Source organism: Cydia fagiglandana, chromosome 7, assembly GCF_963556715.1.
Source record: "Cydia fagiglandana chromosome 7, ilCydFagi1.1, whole genome shotgun sequence".
NCBI lineage: Eukaryota > Metazoa > Arthropoda > Insecta > Lepidoptera > Tortricidae > Cydia > Cydia fagiglandana.
In genome coordinates, this window is record NC_085938.1 from 4,277,736 (window position 1) to 4,300,011 (window position 22,276).

Genomic DNA, 22,276 nt, shown 5'->3' on the forward strand with positions numbered 1-22,276 from the left:
GCAGTAATTACACAAAAAATGTTCAAAACAAACTGCAATTCACCTTCCACAACTTCAATGACAGACAGCTGACAGTTGACACTTGACAATTATGAAAAATGTTGCCAGCGTAATTAAATAAGTGACCGAATGATTTTATTAAAGCACCACTACACGACCACCAACTTTCTTGCTTACCCTCGACTTTTTTTATAAGTCTACCCTAAATTTAGAATTAAGCAGATGATATGACGAAACGAATTTGAATAAGCAACAGACAACGACAAACGAAAAACTTCACTCACTCACTCACTTCTCAAATTACACTCACTCACTCACTCACTCACTCACTCACTCACTTCAAACTATCCGCCACTTCACTCACGTCACTTTTCAAATTATCCGGTTCGAAGACCAAAATGTTCACTGGCGAAAGAGTGGACTGTAAAAAATGGGACGATAGGGGAATACTTTAGGGCCGGTTGAGCAAGAAAGTTGTTGTATGCCAAATTAACTTATGGAATTAAATTTAAGTGCGAGATAGTGTGAGACGATGTTACCTTTGCAATCCGGTGGTTGTGGGTTGAACCGTTGGTTTCTGTTGTGGACTGCTGGTGGTGGTCCGGGCTGCCCTTGTCGCAAGCTAGAGGTAAGCTCAGAACCGTTACCTTCAGCCTGAACATATTTAAATAGCTAAAGATCATTATCTCATGGCATTTAGTTGCTGGTAGTATACTTGTACTCTATACCTACCATTTGTTTTCCGTCTGACGCTTACAGTATTATAATTTGAACGAATAAAAAGACTCAGACACCTTACTAATTGAAAATTTGTTGTTACTTATTTTCTTGTTCCTTAGATTTCAATCAAAATCAAACGTACTTATTACAAGGTAATATACATACATATATTTTTTGTAGGTAAGTATATTTTATAGTTTGTATTTTTATTTTATTTCTAGTTTTAACTTTAGTTTTAATATTGTTTTCGTTATATGTTTTTTCTTCACTTAAATAAACATAAATAATATACATACGTAATGTCAGTAATAATAGTGTACCACACTTAACATTTAATTAAGTTGTCAAAAGGGTCCGTTTTTTGGCTTTGGCTCCGCGTACGTCTTCCAAATATCCGGGATACTACTATCCCGGATCAAAGTAATAATTGTCAATGAAAGAGTTCCCAGATAAAATAAAATCTCGTACAAAGATTGCATTTAACACGCTCCATCGTCACAAATCCATCTCCAATTGATCAGATACATTTAAAAGCTCCAAAAATCGTTGATCAGATCTGATAAGCGTAATCAGCTTATCTGACTGGCTAATGGAGTGCGAAGCGGACTGGGAAAGCAGGGCTTTAAGCTCTGGTTACTTTCATACCTGCAATACTACGGCGCCAAAATTGTTTAATGATATCCGGAATAGGAAAAGTAAGTAAAGTAATATTATTTTACACAGATCGACTTGTGCCACAGATGCTTAGTGCTCATTAAGTCTTGTTGGCAAATATATATAATATATATATTAGGATGTTTTCTGTAACATGTACATCTGTGCAAATACCTACCGAGAATACCGATATTTTTCGAATTCAACTAGCAACCTCAGCTCCTCTTGTTGTTCGCATCCGGAATCCCAAATGTTTTCGCAGTACGGTATCCCGAATCAATTCATTAAGACTTAGAAATTTGGTAAGCGCCGCGGCAATATATAAGGCGGGCTAATTGTGCCAAGCGCGATAATTGGAAGTTATGGCTGCACGACTGAGGGCTTTTAGCTAATTCATTAAGGTTCGGCAATTGTTTTGTTACTTTCGACGCTGGGTTTAGAGTTTTTCATTAGTTTTTTCATTTGGAAAACGAAGAGTATAAAGCATGGTAGTTTTTGGGCAGTTTTGCAGTGCAATGGAATATTTCAACTAATATGATTACCTACGACGGGTGTAGAACCATTAGAATAAAAAGCGGCCAAGTGCGAGTCGGACTCGCCCACTGAGGGTTCCGCACAAATTTAACTATTAATTTATTTTAGAAATTTCTAGTACCTACGGTCCAACTAACAAAGTTTCTATTAGGCCCTGTTTTATCGTACAAAAATGTAGGTATTGAGATATTAAGTCTGTCAATTACGTATTTGTTTTTTTGTAAAATAAATATTCGTCAATCAAGCTTAAATAAAATTTTCTGAACACTTACAAAATTAACGAGTTGAAAACTTGTTTCAAGAGAGTGTTAAGTTTTTGTTGCCGCAAAGTTCTTATTTTGAAGAACTTAGTTTAATTTTGAACACTGTATTGTTCAAAATAATTAAGTATGTTCGTAACTTTGAAAAGACTTCTACGTAGTAAAATTAGTATTTCATATTATTAGTTTAAATGACTGTTACATAATGCCTAATTATGTAAAGTTACATACTCGAAAGATGCTAAAAATCTTTCTTGATATATATTGTATGTAGTTGTAGAAAAACTAAATTATACTGTAAAGGTATATATACAGTCACCACAATAATATTATTATTTTACATGTGGATGCTTGAAAAAATATTTTTAATTTACTAATATAACGTAAACAATTAGCTTGTGTAGTATTTAAATCTACATGTACTTAAATAATAGCAAAAGCCTAATTTGTGAAAGCTTGCAACCTTTCATACAAACTCTGGGATCTGGGGCCCGTTCCTCAAAACCTTGTAACTTGTGTCACTTATTGACAGCTTTTGTCAGAAAGGGACTTCCACTTGTATTACAAGCTTTTGAGAAACGGCCCCCTGTTTTACTTCTATTACCGCTATTTATTATTTAGTTGCGGAATAAATCTTTCAATGGCGACAATTACATCTTAAAGTCCCCACTAGTATCAGAGCAAAGTTTAAAGCGACGCATTAGAAAACGACACAATGTCGGAAGATTCGCCGTCAAGGGGCCATTATTCATCTGCCGTCTCCGAACGAAGTCGGTCGGCGCCGACCTAAGTGGCCGGCTCCTGAGATGATCTTCTAGTTGCTTATCCAGAAATAGTTGCGCTAACCAGACTAAATAGATCTAGAAATTTATAACAACTTATAGTTAGAAGAGGACCAAGCATTTTTAGTATACTTTAAACCTTCTGTTGTTTAACACTAGAGACCCGCCCCGGCTTCGCACGGGTTAGCAAATTATACACGTAAACTTTTCTCAAGTATCATTCTATCTATAGGTAAGTAAAAACCGCATGAAACTCCGTTAAGGAGTTTTTGACTTTCGCTATAAATAAAGTCAAAAACTACTGAAAGAATTTTCATATGCGTACAAACAAACAGACGAGGCGGGGTACTTTGTTTCATAAGGTAGTAATAATTCAAACAATATATTATTTTAGCATGGCTCCATAAGCAAAACCTGCTTAATATGTAGAATAAGGCGTCATGGTGTCTCAACGCATATTATGTAAAATTTTAGGACGTCTGGGATACTTATATTTAGATCTATGTACATATACTTATTTCTATATAGAGCATCTAAGAGATACATTATCTTACGCCCACAAAGTGTTCAAACTTATGAATGATTTCGAAAAGTCATCATCATTATCTCAGCCATAAGACGTCCACTGCTGAACATAGGCCTCCTTCGAAAAGTGATTTACGAATATTTTACAGTTACTACTTCACAAGAACCATGTGGGAATAACAGAGTTCATACTTATAAATAACAGTTCGAGGCAAAAGCTCGTCTACACTCCGTAAGATGAAGTTATCCCACTCAAGCGAGCTATCGCCTCGAACAAAACTGTACTGTACGGATACGATGGTCGTTCTTGTCTACATGACAGCGTGATAAAACGGTGTCCGTCACATTCTATCCCACGGTGTTAAAAAGTGACAGTTATTTTATCACGTGGATGAAGACGGATAAAGCCTTCCATAATACGCCGGCTGGTTTTGTTAACTAGTTCAATTATCTAGTACCCACAATAGTTCCAGATCGTGATATACCTACTGATACAGATTTCGCGAAGCGTCTAGTAGGATAGCAGTGGAAATAACACCGTTGCCTGGCTAAGTGCCTCACTTTATAATAACTTTAATGTTCTGTTGTTTTCCTTTGTTTTTTCGCATTCTAAGTGCCCACTGTCACTTGTTTGTCTCTACTTAAATACTTTTGGTTCTTGATTATTGTTCTCTATAAGTTCTCGAGTTGAAGTTATGTATTTTATTTCGTCACTAAAAAGCCATTCGTATTTTCAGTAACGTATTTAAATTCCAATATAATTTTGAGTGTTCTGACCTCCTAACAATAAGCGCAATAACTCATATTAAATTATCCATTAAATAATATACCTTGTTCTCATACAATATGTCACACAAGCGACTGAGATTTCAAAATTAGTTATTGCACTTATCGTTAGGAGAATTATTAACATGGAGTAGTAGGATGAATCGGTTATTGTCTGATTTCATTTTAATATTATTAAAACAAATTTCACTTTCACCTATAGTGTTGTTCACCAATTTAAAATATTTAAATATTTTAGCGTAATTTTATTGTTAATTATTTCTGGAAGCTTGGAACATTTATTTGTTCAGCTTTAATTTCGATATAGAGATAAAATTATACGTTTGTTTTAATACAAACATGTTGCGCAACCTAACCTTTCCTTTACTTCGATTCTTGCCAGTCCTAAATAACCGCAAAGCAAAATAGCACGTCAACAGACCAGATAAGGCTTCACGAGTTCAAATCTCGAAATAGCACGAGAGATTTATTGTCTCCTCCCAAAACCCGCGAATAAACCCTATCACTTTACAATAAGACACAAATCCGTTTGCGGGGGATTCGCATGCACGCAACGCCACCACGTACGTTGATACAATTTGTCAAATTCTCCGTAAGCCACTTTAGGAATTTAAGAAATGCAATATTGTTACGTCTCCTGCGTTTTGACGTGTAACAAGCTGTTTTCGGGATGGGTTCGGACAGTGCTTTATTAAGTTAGCTCATGAATATGTAGCTTCGCCGTTTTTAGTTTGGGGTATTCTGTCCAGCTCATGCTGGGACTGCCCAGTGCAAAGATCCATGTTTCTTTTTCCCAATGTAGTTGAATTTTATAAGTTTTAATAGGACAAAAATGTAGCCTTATTTTTCGTAAATCAAGTACATACCGTAAAATGGGGTGAGTAGGGTCAAAACTGAAATTCAAACCTCGATAACTTTTTATTTTTACATATATGAAAACTGAATGGTGTATATAATAAGTGTTCTGGACGTTTGTATTTTAGTTTTTATTTTATTTTGGGTAGTTCCATTTCATAACTTTGACGATAAAGAGGAAAACCCACCTCACCCCGTGGTGCCTCGTATTTGGGGTGAGAGGGGTTTTCATACAAAGGTGATGGTGACTTTATTATGCGTATTACTATAGCTCCATTTTAAATTGGAATACATTATTTTTGTAGCAGTAGCCTTAAAATCCTGTCTCACCCCCATCTCAAACCTTCTCTCCCCATTCATAACCCACCTCTCCCCGCGAAACCTACTCACCCCGTTTTACGGTAATTATTACTGATGTGTGAATATCTGTAATTGGGCCACAGATGTGTTGATGAAAGGCTGTTTAGTGCTTACGACTTTATTATGTTTTGTGATTTTATAATTAATGTATCTTCATTTGAGGCTCTAGACTCAGCATTCTTAATTAAAATTTAACATTCATAAAACTTAACAACCTCGTACAACCTTCAGTTAATTTTGTCTCTTTCTAACCAACAGAAATGTCAAAATGACGGATATTGGAAAAACGATTACCCACGTTTTGTAACTTTTGACAAACGTTTATTGTATCGCTAGAAATTGGCGCTGAAAATTACCAAAAAATTGCAAACAGTTAAGTAATCGGTTCATGGAAATCAATAAAATTATTGTAGTTAGTGTTTAAGTAGTTATTAAGTCACATCGCAGAATAGAATTTTCAAACTTGTCTTGACAAAACAAAACACTTTGTGTATTCACCTGAACATTTAGATAAGGTTTATTATAAAAGGAATAATTTGGAATATTGTGCCAAAGATAACAACGTAGCGACAACACTAAGAGCTATGCTCAAGCAATATTGACTCAATAATTATCATTTTATTCAGCTTCCAAGATTACACCTACTTCAGGAAGGCTGTTTGATAAAGTGTCTGCCGCAGCCATAATGGGTACTTAGTGAGGATGCCTAAGTATCTCAAAGGAGGTTATGAGGGAATTGTCGCCTGCTGTAGCACGGTGCTCGTTTAGGTAACAAATTACATGAGCTACACCTGTTTTGTACTTTACCATCTTATGTAAAGCTGACATATTAGTAAGTCATCCTTTTAGTTAGAAAATTACTTATTTTAATTCTAAAAAGTGACTTCGTGGAATGATATTGTTGAAGAGTTTCTCAAAATTTCTAACTCATTTTACTGGGTTTTCGCAAAAAATATAGACAACTACTTACAAAAAACCTGTGATACGAGTACTTCCTCCAGATCAGTTCGAAAAAGCTTTATAAGGAACACTTTTTACGTTAAAAATCCGTTAATATTGAAAGTCAAACAAGAATAAATAAATTGTAATTTTCGCTCCGTTTCGCCGATTTAATTTATCAGCGTGTCAACGAATAAATGTAAAACTTTTAGAACGAGGCACTATCAAATCAAGATAAATCGATTCATATTTTAATCTGAATGACAGTGTAGCACTTTATTTGAGTAAATATTCTTTATTAATTATGCTTTCACGATTTTTACACATTATTAAATTGTACGGGGCTTAATCGCCTGTGAGCATTTACTGGAGTCAGGACCAAACTACTGGATTGAGCTGCATAACCCTAAAATTCTTTCCACGAATCGCGAATTCTACAGTAGAAAAGTACGGGGTAGCCATTGAAAGAAAAGAAAACATTGCAATTTCAATCGGGACGAGGGTTTTAGGATCTCATCCACATGGAATACGGTCATTAGTAAATGTAAGCGGAAACGAAAATCGACAGTCGATAAATCGATAATTGTTAGTGTTGCGTGTCGACAGAGTAACATCTCTAGTCCGCAAAACGTTCAAGTTAATAAACAAGACCAAGTGCGGGTAGTTCGAAAAACCCGTGCGGCTAGATGTTGATGTCAACTTTAGTCAGTCTTCTCCGAGACCACGGGGACAACGCCGTCTTCGGAATGTCGGAGGTAAATCTTAAAACATGAATATGCGATTTTAGTCCTGTTGTACAATTTGATAATGAGTAAAAATTTTTACCTGGCTAAGGGTAAAGTCAAACGAGCGATTTTTTTTGAGTTGTGAGCTGGCAGAGTTGCACAAATTTAGCTGCAGAAATTCTAACCTAATGTATATCGGCAGATAACTCATTTTGCGTCATAGTATGAATTGTGAACCAAACAGGAGTTTTGTATGAAACCGAATGCAGCAGAAATTGAACAACCGAAATCACGCGACTCACAATTCTAAAAATTACTCTCTTCTGGCAATGGCACACTAACCCATATATGCCCATTGGGTCGTTTTCGACCCACTGAATAAAACTGGCTCTCATTAAATTTTGTAGCGGAATGAACTTGTGAGTACCCTCAAGGAGTTCAGAGCTTAAACAAGTTTTGGGCATATATGAGCTATGCACGCTTCGAACGTACGCATCATTGGGACTAAGTAATGCTCGTTATTGGGTAAAACTAATTTATGGGGGTCGGTGTAAGCGTCGATCGTAAAGGATGCCCCACGCTAGACCGAGCCGGGACCAGAGCGGCTACCGCGAAAACCGAAATTCGGAAATTGCTGGGTACTTTCTCTTTTACTCCAACGAAGGCGTAATTACAGTGACAGAGAAAAATCCACGCAATTTGCGAACTTCGATTTTCGCGGTTATAGCCCTGGCTGGAGCTTCTGGCGCTTCGTTTTTTATGGAAAGCACCACGTGATCACCGATCAACCGTCATAGAAAATGACGGGTCAGACGCCTCGGCCAGTACGGTTACCATCAGTTTGTCACGCCGTCGAGAACGTAATTTACTTTCTATACATCTCGCTCGCACTCGCATATTAGTGCAAACGGGATGTATAGAAAGTAAATTACGTTCTCGACGGCGTTTATGTCAGTGACAAACTGATGGTAACCGTACTGGGCACGGGCCAGTCTAGTGTGGTCATTATTAAACGCTCGGAGCGTGGGTTTCGTGACCCAGGCACTAAGTGCTACGGGTTACACTCGTAGCGCGTAGCCACGTGTTTGCCGTATGTAGCGCGTAGTCGCTACGAACAGTGTACCCGACAGTCGGGTTCTTGGCCCTAAATGTGTTACTGCCGTATTCGAAGAGACGACACGTACTAGATCCATTCTAGATACGTTATAGTTAAGATATCAACTAGTTCTCTTTTGCAGCGCAATTAGGGCAACCAATGTCACTTTTACGTTATATAGAGTTAGATATCTATTAGATGTGAATTGGATCTCTAAGTCATATCCTGTGGAAATCGTTCAAGACTATCTCCAGAATCGCGCAAATGTCAAATTTGACAGGTTAGATCTTAAACATATCGTTATCTCGGTGTCGTATCTTGGTGATGTCTAAAAGATATCTAATAGATGTCTATTTCAAAATCCGAATCGGGCCCCGAGTTTAGCAAACTTTCTCTTTATTCGTCGCCGTGCCCTAAATATTGACATCATAAAGTCAGCTCACACCCACGTCGATTTTCCATTCCGATTACCCAAATCGATACACTTCAGACCTATTTTCAGGTTGGATGCACATAACAAGTCTAGACGAGTAGGCTATTGGGTTGTGACGCGATTAGTGCTAATATAGGTTGTGTGGAGGTGACTTAACCTTTGTTTCGTATTCAGAATTTTATTTGGGGTCCATTTAAAGGCACACAGGGCCCGATTCGGATTATGAAATAGACATCTATTAGACATCTTTTAGACATCACCAAGATACGATAACGATATGTTTAAGATCTAACCTGTCAAATTTGATATTTGCGCGATTCTGGAGATACTCTTGAACGATTTCTACAGGATATGACTTAGAGGTCTTAGAGATCCAATTCATATGACTGTAATAGATATCTTACTCTATCTAACGTAAAAGTGACCTTGGTTGCCCGAATTGCGCTGCAAAGTTGTTGAAACTAGTTGATACATACATACATAATCACGCCTATTTCCCGGAGGGGTAGGCAGAGACCACGGATTTCCACTTGCTACGATCTACGAGTTGATATCTAAACTATAACGTATCTAGAATGGATCTAGTACGTGTCGTCTCTTGTGAATATCTTGAAGTTCGAATACGGCAGTAAGTAACATGTTGGTGTCGGTAGATTCCATCATTCCAAGAAAATGCCTGTTCCAGACATGAAAAGAAAAAAATATGTCACAACACACAAAAGTTACACGTTACAGTCAGAAAAGAATTCCCACTAATCTGTGACTTAAACAAAGGCACCGTATCTTTTGTTATACTGCTCGAGCAGGTAATTTAAAGCGTCGCGTCCTATAATGCCTGTATTACACAATGCTGTACCAAAAATATTTAAAAATTTACAAACAACATTTATCACGGCACAAAAGCAGAATTTACACAAAACACTATGATAACGTCGTGCTATTCTGTTATTGTTGCGACAGAACGGAATAATTCGCTGCATTTTAACCTGCATCTGATACGTCAGCTTCGGGCTACGCGGAAAATTAAACAAACTCGTATGTGGCGATATGAAATAAAGCTGGAATTCCTTTGACGTGAATAAAGCGATAATATCTACTTGCGCCGCGTATCTGACGATTCATTGTTTTGGGAAAGCGATCTTTACCTCGTGTTACACAAGGTTGCTTTTGAATCGTAGAACAAAATAAGATAACACTTTAATGTGTGTAAAAGGTTGATTGTGGTTTTAAAGATGATGTACTCCTTTTTTAAAACGAGGACAATGTTATCGAGTTTTTATTTATTTTTATAGTAAGATTTGGTTTTTTCTTTTTTGTATTACCTATAACTGTCTGAAAGAGAGGCAGGGACAGACCATAACGTAGCTACGTAGACTAAATAAAAGAAAAAGCTGGTGTCGTGTCAACTCGTGTCGGTTATAAATAAGTCTGGTCAATGCCGTATTGTTCATTTTAATTAAAACCATAATAAATAAATAAATAAATATTATAGGATTTTTTTTTACACAAATTGACTAAGCCCCACGGTAAGCTCAAGAAAGCTTGTGTTGTGGGTACTCAGACAACGATATATATAATACATAGGTATATATAAATATTTAAATAGATAGAAAACAACCATGACTCAGGAACAAATATCTGTATCATCATACAAATAAATGCCCTTACCAGGATTCGAACCCGGGGCCATCGGCTTCATAGGCAGTGTCACTACCCACTAGGCCAGACCGGTCGTCGGTCGATAATAAATAACTAAAATAAAATGAGTCTCAACTCCACGCAATAAATGTAAGAAAATGACAATAATATGACAAACGTTCTTCCGTCTCAATTCAATTTATCAATCATTCTTTCTAACAATGGACCAGCATCCAGTCGATTATCATTATAAACCACGGTACTCGAAGGTTACAAGCATCCAGTGTAAGTGCGCTCTACGATTACAAAGTAATTATGTGAATCGAGAGATCAGGATACGGTGGTTGGTTTAAAATCCAGATAATAGACCAGCAACCCGCAGCGATTGACCGAGAATCGTTGAATAAAAGCTGGGCAATCCATTAATATACTCGTAGAAAATATGAAGTGACTCGGCTTCTTTTGAAATATGACAGATAATACTTTTTTCCGGGTTGAACTGAAATGAACAACTTTCATTGGACAGATTAAAAGCTTTAGAAAACGATTGACCGACCGGGGGCTGAAGATAAGATGAAAATGGTATGTCGAAACTAAAAATGTATTGGGTGAAAATGCAATGGCTCCTCTACACGATGGGCCAGCGCCGGCCACTCCATGGGACGCAGCCATGCGGTAAAATGAGATAGCAATATCACTTGCTCCGTCTTACGCATAAATGCGTCCCTTGGAGTGGCCGACCTTGGCCCATCGTGTAGAGGAGCCCTATGATGCAACGAATATTGACGTGAATTTTCCACATATTATGTATCTACAGATGTAGTGCATACTTTGTAGTGTAGGTCTACAGATGTAGTGTTCGTATTTGTCATGCTACTTCAGTCAACTCAGTACTTTTTGTACCGAGACTGACTGATATAGCAAGACACATTCATACAGTAAAGGGCCAAAAAGAATGCACATCGGCAATCATCGCATTTCCGAATACAAACGAATGCTCATTTCCATGTACATCAATTATTAGGTTAGTCGTTTATCAGAATTTGAATTTAGAACTAAATACTTTATTGTTGTTTTGTTTTGATTTCACGTGAAATATATAGAGCTGTAAAACACGATGTAACTATTTTTAATTATTGCTATATTCTTCTTAGGGAAAAATAATCTTCATAAATATATATTTTATATAAGATCGACAAAAAGTGTAATATTGTAATGACAAATCTCTGTTGAACCTTCTTAAAATAATTACTTACATTAACATCCTCAAGTTTTTTTAAATTGGTTGGCTTCAGATAAAAAATATTTATAAACATTGTGGATAATTTCGCGTGACTGGTAGAGTAACGGCTTACCTTTTTTCCCTATAGATGCCATAGTACAAATTTAATTTTATAGGGGTTTTAGCAGCTCTATATATATATATTGACTTAGATAGGCGACTGCACTCTCTCGCATTTGAACCATGACTGACAAAACAAACGTCATGGTGTGTGCGACACAGATATCGCTATACGAAGTCGAAATTAGCCGATTGCCTCTTTCTAAAGCTCGATGTGCATTCTTTTTGGCCCTTTACTGTACGTTTACGTGAATACCTACATCACGAAGGAAAACAATGATGCACTACCTCTGCACGCTTTGTTTGGTGATTTCTACAAACTGCTGTCACTTGGCTATATTTACAGCGAATTTTAGTTTTTCATGCAAACATTTTCATACTAAAAACAAAATAAAATATATTTAAAAAGTGGGGCTCCCATAGAATAAACCGATTTTTGTCGTTTTTTGCGTAATGGTACCTTTCCTGCGAGTCCAACTCGCACTTGGCCATTTTTTTATTATACACATTAAAAAAGTATTTCTGATTTATCTAAAAAAATAAGACCGATTACCACATTATTTCATTGAACTTCATAAGGCTGACATAGATTGATAAAGGCAAAAAGATCCGCTTACGGCCCTTCTCAAGTCTCAAGGTACTTTGTCTTTGTAAGGGCTCTTGGTACAAAGCAAATATGACTTTGTTCTGTCCGACAAAGGAACGAATTAGGAAAAATATAATTCAATTACTCACAGAAAGGATTATAAAAGATCTGGTGTAAGAGTGTAACATGATGTTTAATTTTGTTGTCTTTTAAACCGATTCTCAATAACGGTGATCGATTTGACAATATTTCTATTATTTTTTGTATAACTTAGTAGTATTTATCAACGGAAAAAACAGTTTGGCAGCAGACGTGCTTTAAAGAACTATTCAGATTGAAAATAATCTGACTAGTTAAAATAGTGAATAGTTAAAGGTGGTTACCATGCCATGTACACGTGCATGCAAGAATTTTTGCACAGTGCTCCTGCTAGCTCCCAATGGCTACGGTGGCCGCTCACCATCACTCTGATCAAACACTCGTTTGCTACTATAGTGAACGCTATCGTCGATTAAATTCGGATCAAACTCAAACTAAACAACTAATATTTAAGATTCAGTGTCCATAGTTGGTCCCAGAAATGGTTATTTGCGATCTGGAGCCAGATTAATATTATAATATCCTCGCTTTTCTAGACAACACCCAATCTCCCGAATAATATCGGCTGCGCGGGGACAAAAGCTACGTTTCTCCACAATAAGTTAACCAAAATTGTTCAACACAATACCCGGTTACTTTGACCCGGGTAAAACCTTTGGCTACGGGGTGTACTTATTACTTAGTTATTTATCGAACTCGATTCCCATAGGCTTTTAAAATATATTCAAACGGGGCACTCACGTATATAAACTAATAATAATATACCTATTTAATAAATCAGTATCTCGCGGAAGTTTCCCATCTATCACTCTTGCAATATTTGAGTGACAGGGACGCAGACAATTTTCAATTTTCTGTATGCGCCTCGCCACGGCTATCGTTTAATAATATATCATTTAGTTGCTTAACTTTAGTTAGAACTTGTTTGATATAATTCTGTGGCATTTAGTTGCTTAACTTTAGTTAGAACTTGTTTGATATAATTCTGTGGCATATAATATTCAGTAAGCACTAGGTATTCGATCCCAAATCTAGACATCATCAAATGTCTAAACTCAGATTAATATATAGGTATCCTTGCTATCCGAGTTAACTCAATCAACCGAATAATATCGACTGACTCGTGACAAAGGCTCGTTCGAACATCGACAATAAGGCAACCGATATTGACTTCACACAATACCCGGGTATTTCAACCCGGGTATAAACTGCCCGGGCATTAAACCGGTATAAACTGCCCGTGGAGGTTAATTAAAGGGATTGCTTTACAACTGCGAGTCGGACATTTTTCAATTGATTTGTCGATGCCCGAGTGACGGCGGGGACAAAAGGCAACCTATACCCGTACCACGACTCACTCACAGTGTCAACACTGACATATATGCTAACGTCTACGTAATTTATTTTCTATACGTCTCGCTTACACTAATATGTCAGTACGAGAGAGATGCATAGAAAGTAAGTTACATAGACGTTAGGAGTTAGTATTTTATTTTTGGGCAACATCTATCATCATTTACTCATAAGTAAACAAGGAAATGATTCATATGTAAACATTCTTTCACCTTAATCCATTGAAATAGGATGAAAGTCGTATACATATTTATGGACCTGACTGTTCATCATTATTGTCACCCGGCACGGCGACGCGGCATCCATCATTCATGGGCAATGGCTTCACACATTCACTTAGGCCCCGGAAAACGGCCCGGTTAAAAACTCAGTGTGGAAAAATGGCCCGGTCAAAAATTCTGTTCTAAGAATTTGACATTTTTTACATTGGAAGATGCTTGAAAATATATTGCCGCTGCTTTTGCATGTTATGGAAAAGTAAATTATAAAGTCATTCTATTTTTTTGACGAGCGACGACAAAATATTTGAAAAAGTTTATAAATATATATTTAGTTTGTTGTTTTTGTCATGCTGTTTATGAAAATTAAAAGTGTGTAGACTGCAAAAATTTTCAAAAATGAAATTGTTATATTTTGTTTCTTAGTACAATGTGAAATTTTCCCTGAAATATTGCTATTCTTGGAACCTTCCGTTAATCTGTAGTTACAACATTTTATTATACTTAATTAAATTAGGTTTAACTAACAAAAACCAATTTTCAACTTCAATCCAGAGTGAATCACATTCGGCCATCGAATTGAATTTATCAAGTGTATTAAAATGTTTGTTTTTTGTTACAGATAACGCCAGTCATGCGTGTGGCGATCAACAATGAACAACGCAATAAAAGTTAAAATATTGTGTAAACGTGATTAAAAAATACCAGTATGTGTATGAAAAGTGCGAAGAGCTCACGAGAATTTAAATATAAGTAAACTTGTAATAAATGTTGAAAATGGGTGTGTGTCAGCTGATGCTGGTGTTACTTCTGGTCTGGATAGCGGGTAAGTATATAAAAATATTTGAATCTTAATAATGGTTCATTAAAAATTTCAGCTACTTCAAACTTTAATTGTGTATCGCACAGTAGAAATATTACTGTTATAGTTTGTCAAAGGACTGTCTCATTCCAATCATAGACAGAGAGAATCATAATATATTTGTCTTACTAGCACCCAAAAGATGAGTAAGTATAGTTTTCCTGGTTCTTACTGACTGACAAATTGGTTTGACCAACTATAATAAATATATTGGACAACAATAGACACCGGGAAGTGGTTCAAATTTAAGTTACAAGATTTGAAGCATATACAGAAATAAATGTATAAACATATATACGCAGTGAAGCTAAATAAAAGTGTAAAAACATTAATAAATCAGGAACAAATGTCATTTTTACTACGAGCGTAAACCTTAAATCACTTAGGACGGGGTTTCAGTGGATTATCATACTGAGGATTGAATCAACCGACACACAAATAAATAAACAGTAACTCTTTCAAGCCTCCACAAAACAAACAACAAACACATTTAAAAAACATTTTCCACATTGTTTAGCCGGCATGAAAACACAAAGTAAACATGGGCGAAGTGAAAAGAGAAGAGTAATGCGTCGCTGAATAATGAACGTATAGCGGTCAAATAAACAAAAGTTTGACAAAGAACAGGGATTTGTGTGCAAACTGCAATAATACTTAAAAGGGCAAACACTTCCAAACCTGCACGAAAAAAAATTTTGCTGTTTCATAAATTTTGGAGGGTTCATTGTCTAAGGAAGGGTAATTTTTTTTCGCGTTTTCAAAGTTGTTCCTATAATAAAAGTTACTCAATGTAATCCTAAAACCTCCCAGGAAACAGTGGTAACGGGAATGCAGTTATTTTTTAGCCACCGTGTATAATAGTGTTAATACCCAACATTTAGCCCCCTCTTATTCCTGCTTTGTGAGTTCTTTGGCCACAGAATAATTAATAGTATGCTTTGGCTAAAACGTACACTTACTTATCTGCATTCACTATAACAAAGCTGTACAAAAACACAAGTCTCCGAGCTAAGAGACGCTGTTTAAACATAGATTAACTCTAATTGTTTTATTCAGGATTTATGCCTTGGACCGGCTCCAGGGGGTTGAAAAATTAATCAGCTAAAAGCCTTTTTACTTCAAGGATTAAGAAACGAGTTAATTTATAGCAGATTGAAGTGCTTTGAGGTAGTTTTAATGCGGTTATAGGAATGCAACTTGCTTAATAAATAAATAAGTCTGATTGATGTGCCTTTAAAGACTGTTAAGGTATTTAGAAATTGGAAATACATCTGGGATAGCTAGAATCTGGAGGAATTATATTAGATTATTTATTTCATGAAATAAATTACAGTACAACTTTGCCTTAGCCAAAATTATAAGAATTTACATCACAATCGTCAAAAGCTAAAATCCGGCCAAGTGCGAGTCGGACTCGCAAACGAAGGGTTCCGTACCATTATCTATAAAAACGGTCACCCATCCAAGTACTGACCCCGCCCGACGTTGCTTAACTTCGGTCAAAAATCACGTTTGTTGTATGGGAGCATTGCGAGCCCCACTTAAATCATTATTTTATTCTGTTTTTAGTATTTGTTGTTATAGCTGCAACAGAAATAAATCATCTGTGAAAATTTCAACTGTCTCGCTATCACGATTCGCGAGATACAGCCTGGTGACAGACGGACGGACGGACGGACGGACGGACGGACGGACGGACAGCGGAGTCTTAGTAATAGGGTCCCATTTTACCCTTTGGGTACGGAACCCTAAAAACTAACATGCAAGAATTCTATAAACCATTATATAATATTGCCATTGCTAAATATAGTAATGTATGCCTGCTACATAATGACACTTGTGTAATCCTATTGTAAAACTCGCTTTGCTCATTTCATTAACCCACACTCGTATTTTAGGACCTAATGATGTACTGTTATATTAGGTGTGTATTACACTGCTTTATCTAATATAACCTCTCTAGGATGTGTTCAGCAACCGTATGTTACGACACCGCCATTGCGGAATTGACTTCAGTGTTTACGATTGTCATTTTTTCCTAATCTAATATATCTTGACTGATATTAGGATTATGATCAAATCAAATTCCTTTGTTTTTTTAGAGATGTTGAAATTTGAATGGCATTAAAAAATCGAATTATAAGATATACGATAAGAAATTCGTTCTAACAAAACAGGTGTACCCATGGTACACCTCTATGCTGGCCGGAATTTCCGGTTTTAAAACGCTTATGATAGTTATACAGTATGTGTCTGACCATGGGGCTTTAATTCCAGGGCTTGATTTTACTCGCTAAACTTAGCTACTTTTACTATGGGACCAACCCTAAAATCGGGGAAAATTTTTGGCTTTTCCATAGAAAACGTCGACATCCTGATCAGCCAAAATGTATGAAAAAGTAAAAAAAAAATCGGGATATTGGGGTTGGAGCCATAATAAAAGTAGCTCAGTTTAGCGAGTAGAATCGAGCCCTGGATTTAAAGCCCGATGGTCAGTAACACCCTGTATGTGTGTAAATAAAAATAATGAAACTTTAAACACTACCTCTTACACATAAGAATATACCTTTCTATTTGATTATTATGTGCTCGGCAAGCATGTAACATTAGAGCGAGTGTAGGGTTTCACATGCGATACTCCGACCTATTTAGATACCGCGCGTGCAGGCCACGTCCGATAATTCCAAGAGCCATGTAGGTAGGTTAGGAATATACATTATATATCTTATAACAGTCTTATATAATAAGAAGCCTCACTATATTGAAAGGGACGGTAATGTAATAAGATGATAGGATTTTATAGCGGGATGCCAATAATGATGGCGGTACCGTGAAATGATTTCACCTTTTTCTTATCACGACGCTTTCCAATAAAAGGTTTCATTGCTGGGTTCTATAATAGGTACGTTTTATTAATTACTTACTTGACCGATGTTTGTTTTTATTTGCGTTACAATTAAAATAACTTTGATTGTATGGCAGCGTTGTCCCGCTCGCTGGGTAAGTAAGGTAAGCGCCAGAGGGCCTAACGCGAACCACGTTCGACGATCCCTGTCACACTTACGTACGAATTTTTGTAAATTCGTACGACACGTGTGACAGGGAGGAAACTCGTCGAACGTGGTTCGCGGTAGGCCCTCAGCTCTATGGTCTCTCGAGGCGTGGACCAGCCGTGTCGACAAGCCCCTCATGAAGAATTTCTTATCCGCCGACCAGGGACCCATTGTCTCTACTGCAAATGCCGCAAACTGCAGTACAGATCAGTCTTTGCAATGAGTAGTTTAACTTAATTTTCACCGAGGAAAATTAACGGAGTTAAAAAAAAAACAGGGTGTATTAATTTTATCCATAAAACATAAATAATCACGTTCGCTTCTAGATTCTAACAACAATCACGAGTACTAATAACAAATTTCCGACCCTAATGAACCCAAATTAAGGTCATTCATTATTATTCTAGACAAAATGCAAACCTTCCAAAAAATATATCTCCAATATCAGATATTCTTGGCCGTCTTCAAATCTAATAATTCGTTATATTGAAGAAAGTTTGTTGCCAGAGTTCCGGAATGACTTTCCCTGACCCGACGTTATTAGTATTATCAGAAATACAGTTTTCGACAGAATTCTGTGATATTTCATATTTTTTTTGTATAAAATCAACTGTAAGCCCTCGGGATTAAGGTTAAATTTGGAACGGAACGTTTACGAGTTGACGAAGGGAGCGGAATTTAAATTTCGAGTTGACATGTCGACGATTACCTTTTTTTACGGATAAGGATTGACGTTTTAATTTATTTGGCGTTAGAAATTTGGACTGTGAAATATGTAGATTGACATTTCAAAGACCGGATGGAATGGATTAGAATCGTTTGGTAAAATCGATTTATGAATAAATAAAACGAATAGCAGTAATATATCATTCTAAGCGTGGTATTTTGTCATATAAAAAAAAATACTTATTTATGTTTTAAAAGCTAGCAATTCTTTAGAAAACCACATTTTGGTATGTGAACGGTAATGTCAAGTGTAAGGATTTACATTAAAATACGAGCGAAGAAAGTTTCATAATAGGATCACACAAATGTTTTAATGCCTAATTATATGTAAGTATACAGTTACATACACTGTTTTATCTAAACACATATAAGCTCAAGTAAACATCATGACCTGAACTGCTTATGATGATAGATAATGTAAATGTCTACAAAGAATTTGAAGTCGACATCCCGTTTTAAGCTAGCGTTGGGACTATTAGGATCCTTCTCATGTGTGCGAGGCCTCTTTTCCTTTTCACCCCGGCCCGAGGTCTTACCGCGAACCACGTTCGAGGTGTTGCCTCTATGTCGCACTTGGGAATTCATACGTAAGTGTGATAGGACAGCAACACGTCGAACGTGGTTCGCGGTAGGCCCTCTGAGTCCATATTCAATTTGTCCTCCTTATATTTCCACCGCTCAACGTCAGCGTCGGACGACATTCAGTGACAGTTTACTAATCTCGTTGGTTGCCTAAAATTGTAACTTACTGACTAAACAACATTTTAAATTTGTACTTTTACACAATATGTCAAGACAACAAACAACATCAAATACATATGTAACTTCGTATAAGATGAATAAAGTCTAAGAAAAAAACCTGCCTCGGAAATCAAGGAAATAGATGGCGCACACACCTTTGGCCTATTCTCGGCTAGATGGCGTGACGACACCGTTTCATATTTAACAATTTAACACATACTTAGATATCAGTGAATGAACATGGGTCAAAATGATATAAAAATAATAAAAATCATTTATCCATATATATTATTTTTTTTATAATTTTATACGTGTTTCTTATGAGTTATAGTCGTGTATCGATAGAAGGCAGTAAATTTACAGTGACTACAACGTTTACTATGACAGGACCCCTCTATACTATCTATTCTTTTTGAACAACACTCGTTATCAGTACGAATTCTGTTTTTATTTACCTAAAATCCTTATTATTGTTATGCTGCTCGTAATTTGCGGTTTTTGAACGCATAAGTAAGTAGTGTGTAGATAAAATTATTGATTACCAATCTCTATAATTACTCCTACTCATTTTGATGTTCAGTTAACATCAATAGCAGCGTATGAAACAACGCATCAAAGATACTTACCTACCACCCTGAAATTATTTTCTAAATAAAATCTGTACAGTATGCATTCAAAAGTATCTACAGAGACTTTTGATGCTGAGTGTACCTATCGTTTTAACAAATAAAGTAATAGACGTGAAAAGCACTTAAAGTTACAAGAACTGAAAGTTACAAAAAATACAATAGAAAAACATTATAGGTAGGGACGCCTTAATAGTTTTGAAGAATTTTTGGTGTGGGTAATCAGAAAACATTAATACCGTCAACTTCACAAACGATATATCAATATCACACAAATCTAACGAACTAAGATGCCAAACTAGTCCCCGATAGGGACAGTTCGTTTCTTTGAGGTCGAGAATAAATTTTGACATCAAAGCATCCCCAATAAAGAGGCTAGGCCGATAACAGGAGCCAGATTCGAACTGAGGAATTCATGGAAACTTGATCGTATTTTGCTACCATCCGCCTGCGCTTCTTGTTGGTACGTGCGAGCGAGATGCGTTGCTAATAATGAAATATCAAAAACAGATTTTTATGTTCGAACGCTGCTCTAAGGAGTATTGTTATGTAGATGGTTCGTTACCATTTTTATCTCCTTTCAGGCTTATTATTGGCCTCCTTTTGAGTAAAAACCGAGGTAAACAGAATTTGTTTTTTACGGTTGGCAGGGATACGGACATTGTCCTTAAGGTTTTATTGTTATGTAGGGGAACTATTAAAACTCAGTGCGGCATCAAAGTTCTAACTGTCGTTGAATTTGATGGCAGTTTTTTCAAGTTGCCGTAATAAAGCGGGAGGTATAACACCCATCTGCTTACATGCTTGGGAGTGGTGATAACACTTCAGTAACGTTTTAAAGCCGGATTATAAAATTTACTTTTTTAACACTTGCTCGTAAAGAGTGTTTACCAAACATATAGGGAACAATAGTCGTTACTTCTAAGGGAGGAGTCAGCTTTTTTGTATTAAGTTGCAAGCCATAATATTCCTGTTTTTACCAAAACTAAGACTGGTTCTACATTTTATTCGTTGGAACATTTAAATACGCGGCTTGGCACGACGCGATAGAAATAAAATGACTTTAATGTACCTAGTTAAGTACTCGTAATTAATTTAATCTTTATTTCAGAAAAAAAAATACATAGATATACCTAGTACACAAAACTTGCGACGACGGAAATGGCTATCGTGTGGGTTTACCTTTTAACTGACGTGCTCTGAAAATATATACTTTTGTTTAAAAAAAATCTTGTCCGATCTCTCGGCAATATCAGTAGCTATTTCGTACTACAATTTTACTTCCTATGGTATGTAGGGTAACGATATAGAACTGTAAATAATTTAAAACTACGCATTTTGGTTAAAGTCTGCCCTTGCAATTGTTTGCATTGCATTTGTCCTCGGTTTAAAATGAGTGAAAAGTCAAAGGTACTAATGAAAAGTTTGCGTTAGCCAGTCTTTTATATCATCCTTACTTAACTTCTTGTAAAGTAACTACCATGATTAGACGATAAGAAAGCAACCATCTTAAGCCCGTTCGGTCATGCCACCTTTTTATCGACTTTTTGTTGATGTATCGGTAAGCGGGTACTTTTTATAAGGAGGTGAAATGGGGGGACGGATTACTTACGGGGGGAGATGATATTACTTTCAGTAATAACAAAGAGAAGTCAGTATTATGGTATTTATGCGGAAATTGATGCTTTTTTATTTAAGTACATCGACTGTATCGACTTACGATATTTTTATTATCAAGTAGCGTACGACACTATTTTGGATCGTGACTTTACGTCAAATAGTTTTCAGTGTTGTGTTGTTGCATTGTTTTAGTTATTTCAAGTGGTTCAATGGTGTATTTTTTACCGTAAGAACCCGCTTTAAGTAAATATGCATTATCTCTAGTTAAAACTAGTTTTCCATATCGCCTTTAAAACGCATTTTTACTATTTAGTTAAAACTACTTTTCGGTAAGGCATCAGTGATAAATAGTTTTGACTGGGATTTTTTAGCCAAAACTAGTTTTCTTAAAGTACCTACATTGGTGAAAACGTATGGACTCACCGACTGGAGGATACAACATAAGTAACGAAAAAAGTTTATTAAAAAAGTATCCTATAGGACATTTTTTATTTAAAAAAATAGCCCACGTAAAGTTTGTTTATAATAGTACTTGACAAATTACCTCGGCCCGCCCACAATTAAGGGCTTTCCAAACAGCCCGATATATCAGAGGGTACAAACACACTGAACGACATAGATGTAATAAATCGGAACGGAATTGCTTCCGAGTGCCGTGCCGCTGATATAGTACCAGCTGATCCTCCGACGTAAGGATCGTATTCGACATTTACGAATATAACTTGTAACATGCCTCAATTTAT

General features: G+C 36.4%; 1 protein-coding gene and 1 long non-coding RNA gene across 2 annotated transcripts in view; one reads left to right on the top strand and one right to left on the bottom strand.

Moving 5' to 3' along the window:
* The window catches only part of LOC134665749 (uncharacterized), a 249,205-nt gene that overhangs the window by 168,762 nt on the left and 58,167 nt on the right, over positions 1-22,276 (bottom strand). The gene's annotated exons all lie outside the window — the stretch shown is intronic.
* Positions 14,533-22,276, top strand: part of LOC134665745 (uncharacterized) — a 286,311-nt gene continuing 278,567 nt past the window's right edge. The window contains exon 1 of the mRNA XM_063522719.1: positions 14,533-14,731. Within this exon, the coding sequence (XP_063378789.1) occupies positions 14,674-14,731 (58 nt within the window). The 5' untranslated portion in view covers positions 14,533-14,673. The remainder of the gene's footprint in view (positions 14,732-22,276) is intronic.